Consider the following 9,912-nt stretch of genomic DNA (forward strand, 5'->3'; position numbering starts at 1 on the left):
TTGCCGTACTAATAATCTGTATAACTACACTACTACAAACATCAAGATAATCTCAAACTAATTGCACTTTCAGTCAGAAGGTCATATTCAGCTACCAAACAACAGGATTTTGTAGATGATTCTAGTGTGCACTGCAAAAGGATGGATACAGAATAACATCAGCGTGAACTGAAAGAAGACATCATATCTCCCAAAGCAACTTCCAAGGAGAGACAGATACCACAAAGCAATTTAATAGCATCTAATGACAGTATTGTTAGAATACTGGAGGGAGCATAGTAGAATAAGATGCCTGGAAATGCTACTGCCCTCTCATGTACTAGCCACTCCTTCCAAATGATTTGAGGTATGCTTTTTTCTACACATGAATGTGTTAGCTCCTACAGAATCACTAAGGCCAGATTATTTAACACGGCTTTAGGGATATTTCATCTTAACAGTAATTTACTTCCTTCCTCAGAATGACTTCAACCTAACAATAAGAGAAGATAACAAAAAACCAGCCACTTCCTATTATTAAAGTTGCGGTCAGACCCCAAAATATATAATATATGATTAAGTTTTTATTAGGAAGTTGTCACTACAACAAAACCCACTGTGGATTCAGGCATTTACATTTTACCCATTACATTCAACACAAATGATTCAGTAGACATCTACTCTGTGAACTATGATTTTAATTACAAGTAAAAAACTTCTTCCTAGCACCAATGCCTTATTTTTTAATTAATACAGAATAATATTAGAAACAGTATCTGTACACAACAATTTTTTCCCCTTTAACAATAATTCACTTGACGGCTTTGCATTTCCCTATTAAGGGGCAAACTGCTTTTCTCAAATACCAAGTTAATTCCAACTTCTGTAGCTAGGCTGTAGTTTGCAAAGGATTAAGCCTCCTTTCTAAGTTGCGATGTGCACTTTTCTCTAAATTCTGTTCAATTCCAGAAGTCTGCAGGAATGAAAAACAAAATACCCTTTACCAAGAGACATAAAATAGCCTTTAGGAGAACCTTTTTGAGTTCTACTAAATCGTCATTCCCATAATTGTATCTTTATGGGAGCTCTTCATAATTCTTCAAAAGATACATTTTAGTATTTTTTTAAGCTGTTGGAAAGTTTGACCCTTCATTTTCTGCTCTGTGTAAAATGCTAATCCACTGCTTTGGGTTTTTTTATTAGATTGATACATCCTTAACACAGTAACAGGTTTTAAAATCCAACACACACAAACAGCTATTGCTTTCCAAAAGACATGAATATATTTTGACAACAAAACCAGATTAAGCTAATTGAGATATAGAGCCAACATCCTAGAATCTCAATATCTTGAAGACAAATACTAGAAACTTATAAAATAGATTAACAGAAAACAAAAGGAAACAAATACACAGATGATGGGATACTAGAAAGGAAAAAACCTGTCGTTCCATGCCCCCTGGTGGCACAAAAAAACCCCAATCAGACTGAAATCTTTCAAGTGCTACATTAAACATAGCATGTACACATTTGTGTAAAATTAGTATTTTTTCTTCCAATGTCTGTGACATTTAAAAAAAAAAAAAAGTTTCTCTACCCTGAAAACTAACAGCCTACTATGCTACTCACTCTAAAAATAACATATATAAACTAATACCGATTGGGGCTTTTCAGGCTGCTCAATATAGGCTCTGACCTTTAGATTCCTATGAAGCTAAAGTACAGCTGCCATCTATAAAAATTATTACCTGCTTCACAGCACATGACTACAGTTCACCAAAGTTACCAAGCACCTACGCGGCTTAAACATTGTTCATACTTACCAGAACATGAGAGGTACACTGTCCAATTAAGTACATCTTAGCCTAAACAATCATCATTAAAAGATGCTCTGTTAATCTGCATACTTGTTTTAAGGCAAGGAAATGCAATGTGAAGTTATATGAATCACCAATTAACAAATTTAGAACAGTTTTGGTATAAACCTTTTTCTTTCATTTTGCAGTGCCTTTGTATTTTGATAAGAGTGTGCATATAAAAATTTTATTAAAAAGAAAAGCAACAGTGCTGTACTCCACAGCAAAGGAACTATTTCTACAAGAACTGCAAAGTACCAACAAATCCAACGTATCAAAAGTAGCTACAGCTGCATTGGTAGAAGAATGGCATCACATGAGCAGCGCATCTGTTCACCATCCCCATGGTTACACAGGGTTGGACTTAGCGAATAAAATCTTCCCATGTGAAGACCAGCAGATCCTCTTCCCATTTGGATCTTGAACAAAAACTGTCCATATCTGCTAGCTGCACTGAGCATCCTGCCACTACCACCACATGAACCAGCTACATAAATAGTTCCTTACGTTTCAGTCAGTCCGAACCCTTCAGCAGTTTTCATGTCTCAAATACTCCAAAGCAGCCTGCTTTCCCACTGCCCTCTGCCCTGTCCCTCTCTGCTTCCAACACCAGTCTGATCTGTAGCAAGGGCTCTCTTTGAACATTCACTTATTCCCTAAATGTAGTCGCTTTCTACAGACCACTACGACCACCAGGAAAAAGACAGCTAGCTCAAATAATCAAAGTGGGAGTATGATAGGCCCACAGATGAAGAAATCTCACAGAAACAGGCAGGCAGAAGAGAAACTCACATTAGAGACTTATGAGGTTCAGTCACCTGGAACTCAATTATTTTTATCCAGACTTAGCTAGCAACCACCAAGTGCTTAGTTCAAAACCAGCCAGAGCCTATCCTCCTTGTCACCTACATGATAAGCAGGTGTTCTGCATACGAGGCTTTCATGCACCGGTGAGATGTGATGAAGAAAGCAGAGTACCACAATGAACAGAGTTCTTCAGGGAATGTGAAATCTAAGTCAAGATCATTGCTTATACAGTTGCTGCAGTAAGCAGTGAGGAAAGTGGACTCAAAAAGTCTTATTTTCTGGCTGTACTGAATGGCAGTCATCTTAGTAATTTTTCTGCACCTGTCTTGTCAATGACTATTTCCAGATACATCTTCACAAATCACATACTAACTTCACTAAAATCCTGAGACAAATCTCTAAAAAGATGCCAACATATTAAGACGGTAAGACCAGAAAGCATTCTCACTGTTCACTGTTAAAGCACTGTATAGTGAACAGAACCTATTAAATGTAGAATTAAATGGTCACCTGCTGTATAGAAAAAGTAAGCAGGTAAAAGTTAAAAATGCAGTATGATGTTGCATCAAAGCTTAATATCTAAACACATTGTATCAGCATGTATTTACATTTGCAAGGTAGGACATAGAACAGAAAGTCAAGCACACAATGCACCAGTCAAAAGGACAAGTCAAGGTTTAAAGCCTTTATTAATCTGGGCGGAAGGTTTTTGTGCATTTCTGATGACAAAGATTACATAAGTCACCTTGTCAAAAATTTCCTACCTTTAAAGTACCATTCAAAACTAGCTCACTTTATGAAGACACTGGAATTCTTCTGAATTAGCTGAACTACAAAAGTCTGTTCTCTTAAAACATAAGGAAGTCCTATTACAAAGATGAGGTAGCCTAAGAAGCCAATTCTAAGAAGCCAATGGAACTTCCATATTCTGTTTTACCAGAGGCAGGAAAAATGGGAATGTTTAATGTACTGTTATCCTAGCTTTAAGCTACATGTAATTTACAGAGGTAGGTATAAGGCATGCTTTCAGAGACTGATTTAACACCACAATCAGTGATCTGAAGGCAAGGAGAAAGGAAAGGGAGATGGAGACAAAACTAGAAATACTCCCTGTTTGAAGTCAATTAATCTGAAAAATTTCCACTACTGCTCTGGCTGATATGTTTCAGGCTCATTTCCTTTTTATTCTCTTCCCTGCCTTGTACTGAAATCTTTATTTAAGTGGCTAGCAGTACGAAGCTGAAGCATGGTTTATATGACATTAGGAGTATGAGCATTATGCTAATATTTAGTTTTACCTGAACAAGTCAAAATTTGAAACAACAAAATCATGTGTCAGATACAGAAAAGGTCAAGTAAGAGCAAACTAGGAAACCTCTCTACATTTAGTTTATACAGTTTGAGGCATGGACTATAGGTAGCATAAGGAAGTGCTCATTTATAGGTAGAGTTACTACTTTTCTGAAAAATACATGTTGCTCAACATTTTGCCCCAGATTTAAAGTACAAAAGCAGGAGGGCTTATTAGCTTCTGCCTGACTGCTGCTTAGCCAAAACTTTGCACAAAATGTGCAAGCAACAAAGGCAGATACACTCTGAGAATATTAGAAAGTACAAAGAATTGTTACTGACCTGTAATTATGTTCACAGAGACAGTTCCTCCTCCCTTACACTGTACTAGAAGCTCAGCAAAAGAAATACTAAACTTTCATTAGCTTGCACTCAAAATCATTCTTGTGACAGTCAAAGGCTTTTCGATTGTGAACAGACTGTTACTGTTAATAGGGTTTTGTTTGGCTGGGTTTTTTTAAATAAGTCAACGTGTTTCAAAACCAGGAAAATTATGATTCTTTCTGTGGATTTCTTCTCTTAACATTCAATTTTCTCTGCTGTAAAATTCTCAAGAATGCTATGAAAACTTACTAAGTCCACAATTTTTCAGTTATCAGAAGTCAGAAAATTGCAACTTAAAAATTATGTACAACCTTAACTGTCACTACTCACATTTTAGAGTAAAACACACATTTCCTAAACACTGGATCATGCTGCTTCCAGTACTTCTGCAGAACAGAAGTCATGTTCCTTCTTACACAACATAGGTCTGAAAGCTCCCAAACAAGCTCATAAAACTACACCCATTACCAAGAACATGCAGCAACAAAATGTGTATATGTAAGCCACTGATTGCAGCTACTTCACTACAGCAATGCACCTAGCAAAATTCTAGCTGGAAAATGTGTTTACACTGTATCAGGAGCTATTTCGAAACAGGAAGTCAACAGACTCACTGACACTGGAGGGAGCAGAGGTCTGCACTGCACAGAACTGGGGCATGGTAACTACCAACCATGAGCTGATTCGCTAAAGTTACAGGCACCTAATGGAGACTCAGGGCTGACTGCGAGTAGTGCTTCCATACAGTAGGGAAAGTAGTACCTCAGAAGTACTCCAGAGTCAAGTTTACAAGGTGCCTTTGTTCAACACACAGATTCAGAGAACTGCTGGTGTTTCTGTCGTGCATTTGTTCTCAGTTGCCTGTTATTACTGCTCCATGATTCATATTTTGGCCAGGTGGTAGTACTATCAAATTACTGGCAAGCTCAGATGAAACAACACTCCATACTGCAACAATCTCTTCTTGTGGCATTTATGCAGAAGTATTTGATGCATTATGTAGCTGCCTTGAAAGCATGAATCCAGTAAAGAAGCCTTAGCAATACCACATACAGCTAGGCCAATTAATGCTTTGCTGGAAAGACACTGGAAACAAAAGAACAAGCCAGCTGCTTTTAGAAGAACTGTACCTGATCATTGGACTCAATGCCATTCCTTCACCTAGAGCTTGTCCCTGTGCAATGTCATAACGTTGTTCCTAGGCTGAAACAGGACACTGAAACACACTGTATCCGAGACTTGTCCTGAGACAGAAGCATCTTAGGGCTAGGAACAGGCTCAGAGAGAAAGAAGAGCTTGTGATAACGGCCATGGTAAGAATAATATACACCTGACAATCAAGCAGGATTTATAAAGATACAGGCAGGAATTACAGAGAAGAGGCCAGTAAGTCTTGATCTCCATGAATTTATGGGTACCTGATCTTCCCCAAATTAACAGAGATTATGGCAACATACAGATCTTCTAATATGATGATTTAAATGCACCACCAGCGACGGCAAAGCTATAAATCACCTCAGCTCAAGCTCTGCTACAGTTGCCACAATGCTACCTTACCATGGATAGGTGTGGATAACATTCACCATAAAACTGATCACTGCTGCCAGCTTTGGCAAACTCAACACCTAAAAAGACACAATGTCCCCACTGCCCCATCTGTGGTGACATCTGCTAACGAGTGTTGTTTAGCAGAGCTATGAAAGGCATTTATTTACAAGAATTTGGTGAAAGTACATAAAGGTGTCTGCCCACGGATATTCACCCGTCTTGGGAAGGAGATCTTGTCCAAAAATCATTTCTGCAAGAAATTCCTGCTGGCATCCTTGAACAACGCCATCCAAACTCTCAAACCAGAAAGCAAGCTCCAGAAAGACAACTCTTGACTATACTGGCAGATAAGCCAGAAAGAAGACAGGTTTACAAGACTGAATCTGATGCAATCTACCCGAAGACCATGCAAAGAGAAGTTGCTTGTCTAGAAGAAAAAGTGGAAGTGAAAGTGGAGCAGCAATCCTGATCATTTATCTTACTTTAGGTATTAGGTACAATGACACTTTAGGTACAATGACACTTTAGGTGAATGCAGACCAGCAGGCACTGTCAGCTGAAAAATTCCAACACTAATCCTAGCAGAAATTAAACAAGAATCCTAGATTAACAAATGCTTGCAAATTAAACAGAAGACTGCTTCCAGTGGCACCCACTTCTCTCCTCTGAGCTTAGCTAAAGCCACATAGGTCAGGAGGAAGAAACTAATCAATATGCAACTTTCAAGACATGAAAGGTGACATATGCTGTTACCAGAACACCACAGAGGAACCAAAAAGCTGAAAAATTAGCACACTGTCAAAACAGAAAGAGCTATAAAGTGAATCAATTAAAAAAAAATGTGGAAAAGTCTCAATTTCTTTTTCTAAGCAAAAGATGTTCTGACTTTTGTCATCAGGAAAAAGAATGCCTTAAGTTTACAGATAGACCATCGACTGCTGCCGTACTTTTTCACAAACAAAAACACCTTGAAGTTTCTACATCTGTGACTAGTTTCACTTACTAGTTTCACCAAGTCCTGGCAACACTACACTGATACGTTACTGAGGTAGGACTAAACCTGTTTCTTTTCAAAAAATTTTGGTGGCTTCTATTCCACAGTTCATCTTCTGCTTTTGCTTGAAACTGATGTTATATGATAGGGCTCTGAAAGCGTTTGCTATGTGTCAGAGGTTTCTAGTTGTAACAAAGTGGAAAAAATTTCAATCCTACGGGCAGCAAAAGGAAATGACAAAAATCACATCAATTTCACCTGTAACTTACTCAAAGAATAATGTAGTAAAGAAGGAAAACGTAACTGCTCACCCAATAAGGAAGGACCAAAACAACAACAGGCAGAGGATTCTCCAGTGAGAGTCAGCAATCTCAAAGAAATTTAGATACAGAAAAAGCAAACAGAGTAAACACTGACAGACTGTTCTAGAAGACTGAGGAGAGGGAAGAGGATGGAAGGAGAAATTACCATCTCTAGCTGATCAGATCACATAGGAGGAAATGGTTCAACAACAGATTAAGCTACTGTTTAGTAGCCTGGTCACAAGAGATTAAAGTGTGTTACACCACAAAGCAGCGTTACACTGAGGACACAAACACGAATTTCAGCTGCAGACACTGACAGTGGAAGACAAAACACGTCTAATAAATCTTCCCTGTTCACTCAAGTATTTGAAATCCAAATCGAACATTAAAAAAAAAAAAAAATAAACCAAGAAGCAAAACCAAAACCAAACTCACACACACAAAGAAAAAAAAAAAAACCACAACAAACAAACAAACAAAAAAACAACCAAAACCCAAAAAACGCTTACTCACGTATGGACGAGCTTTCCTGTTCTGTACTTCACCTGGATTAAACCCAACTGGTGGCATAAAGACCCAGGAAGTAATTTCCTCAGATAAGATACTGCCCATATCTGTTACGCGCATAGCACATGGCACTACCCTCCTGCTGAAGCTACATACTGAACAGGCACAGCTGCCGCAGGCAGCCTTGTCTTGCTTTCTTCTTCTGCGCATGTTTCCAATTGTTTCAATTCCTGCAAAAACTAGCGGCTAACCTCTGAACTGTAACTTGAAGGAATAAAGGCAAAACAGATCTGCATTCTTTCTTTTACATTCAAGTAAGGTTTTAATCTTAACTGTTAACAAAAGGATATCAACTATTACTTTTGATTTAAACAAAAAAATAGTGATTCTATCAGAGAAATAACTGTGACTTTTACTGTCAGCCTTCTGAGTTCTTCCATTTACTTGAAGTCTCACTGCTGTACTAAAAACACACTTTCATTTGTTTTGTTTCCTCAGAAATAACCACAGTGCAAGCACAGATAAACCATAACTTTACTTCTTACAGTTTTGTGTGTGTGGCCTATTACTATAAGAAAACAAAGCTATTTATACACAGCAGAATTTTGCTCTTCAGCGAAGCATACCGTGTGGTCTCCGAACTACTTTATTCTCATCGTGGTTGAACATTCCTTATTAGCACACTACCATTATACACAGCATTTAAATTTCTCTCCCACACAGGCAACGAGGGAAAGGGAAAAACTAAAGAACTCCTTCGTTTAACCATAAGGTGCCGTCAGGTATCAGCCAGTTACGGTCCCAAAGCAAGGCTTAACAAAAGGGAACGCCGCAACATAAAGTCAGCGTTCCTCCAGGTCTACCTGTTGATGCCACAGCTGAGGTCTGCCCTCGAACTCAGCTCCTGCGCCGAAATCCCCGCCAGCTCCCCGTTCGGGGCCCCGCGCCCCGGTTAAGCCGGGCCATGCCGGCGGCAGCGCCGCCCAGAGGCGGCACCGCTCGCCCGCCGCCTCACCGGCCCAGCAGCCGTGGCACCCCCCCGCCGCCCAGCGCCCCGTCACCGCGCCGAAGAGAGCGGTGGGAGCCCGCGGCGGCACTGCCGCCCTCCCCTCCGCCACCAGCACGCTCTGCTCACCTTGGGGAAGCTGCCCTCCCGCCGAGGGCTCTTCGGCTGGTCGAAGTGGCCGCGATCCAGCATCAGGTAGAGGGAGAAGATCACCACGCAGAAAACTGCGCTGCCGAACACCGTGAACTGCCGGCTCAGCTTCATCGCCACTGCCGCCCGTCCGACCCAGCCGCTCCCGGGCCACAGTCGCCGCTGCGCGCTCGAAGGCTAGAAGCGGGGGTTGGGGGAAGGGGGTGGAACTTCTCCCGCTGCGGCGGCCCGCGGCACGGAGCGGCCCCGAGCCTTCTCCGGAGAAGTGCGAGAAGTTGCCCCCACCGCCGCGCCGAGACGAGCGCAGAGTTTCCGGCAGCGGATCAGGTTCGCGGGTAGGCTGACGCCCAGCGGGGAAGTGGCGGCGGCGAGAGGCAGCAGCGCTGCGGGGCCGACCAAGCACCTCGGCTCTCGGCTCCCTTCTGGCTCCCTTCTGGCTCCCCGTCCTCCTCCTGCGGCCGCCCCACCCGCGCACACGCTACAGCCGCCTCTGATGCACCGCGGGCCGCTGCGCGCCCAACAAGCCACCGCGCGCCACCGCCGTGCCCCGCCGCCGACCGGACCGCCGCGCCCCGCCCCCCGCGCGCCGGGGCTGAGGGGCGGTGCCGAGTGCGTGTCACTGGCGCCTGGCCCCGCCTCACCCCGTTCCTCCCCAGACGGCCCGCCCCGCAGCCGCGTTGTAAGGGGCGCGCGCGCTGTCGCCGTTGTGATTGCCGGCGGGACTAGCAGCACCTTCCGGCGGCGAGGAGCGGCCTGCTGTCCGGAGGTGCCACGTAGTGGTCTCCCCGCGATTGCCGCCGCTCTGCCTGGCGGTGGTGTGTGGCAGCCTCCGCCGGGAAACGTGAGGCGGCTCAGGGAGGGAGGTGAGAGAGCTGCGGTGAGCCTCCGCCGGCCTTTCCGGCCGTTGTCGTCCCCTGCTGTGTAGTGGGGAGAAGAGACCGGAGGTGTGAAGAGACCCCCAGCCCCGAGTGAGGCCCAGCGTCCCTGTGGCGTGTGTGAAACAGCCGTCGCACCTCTCCGTGCCAGCCCTGCGTCTCCACTAACCGCATCAGATGCAGTGGCTGGCTGCTGTCAACCTCCAGCTTG

The 9,912-nt window shown here is 43.0% G+C and overlaps 1 protein-coding gene across 12 annotated transcripts in view; it reads right to left on the reverse strand.

Moving 5' to 3' along the window:
- The window catches only part of MAN2A1 (mannosidase alpha class 2A member 1), a 116,984-nt gene extending 107,647 nt beyond the window's left edge, over nucleotides 1-9,337 (reverse strand). For all 12 annotated transcript variants that reach the window (XR_013958704.1, XR_013958705.1, XR_013958706.1 and 9 more), the window contains exon 1: nucleotides 8,806-9,337. Coding sequence is in view for 8 of the 12 variants with exons in the window: in XM_080637156.1 (XP_080493282.1) it covers nucleotides 8,806-8,940 (135 nt within the window). In the remaining 4 variants the exon portion in view is untranslated. The remainder of the gene's footprint in view (nucleotides 1-8,805) is intronic.
- Between the last annotated feature and the right edge of the window lie 575 nt (nucleotides 9,338-9,912).

This window comes from Psittacula echo (genome assembly GCF_963264785.1).
Source record: "Psittacula echo genome assembly, chromosome: Z".
Lineage (NCBI taxonomy): Eukaryota > Metazoa > Chordata > Aves > Psittaciformes > Psittacidae > Psittacula > Psittacula echo.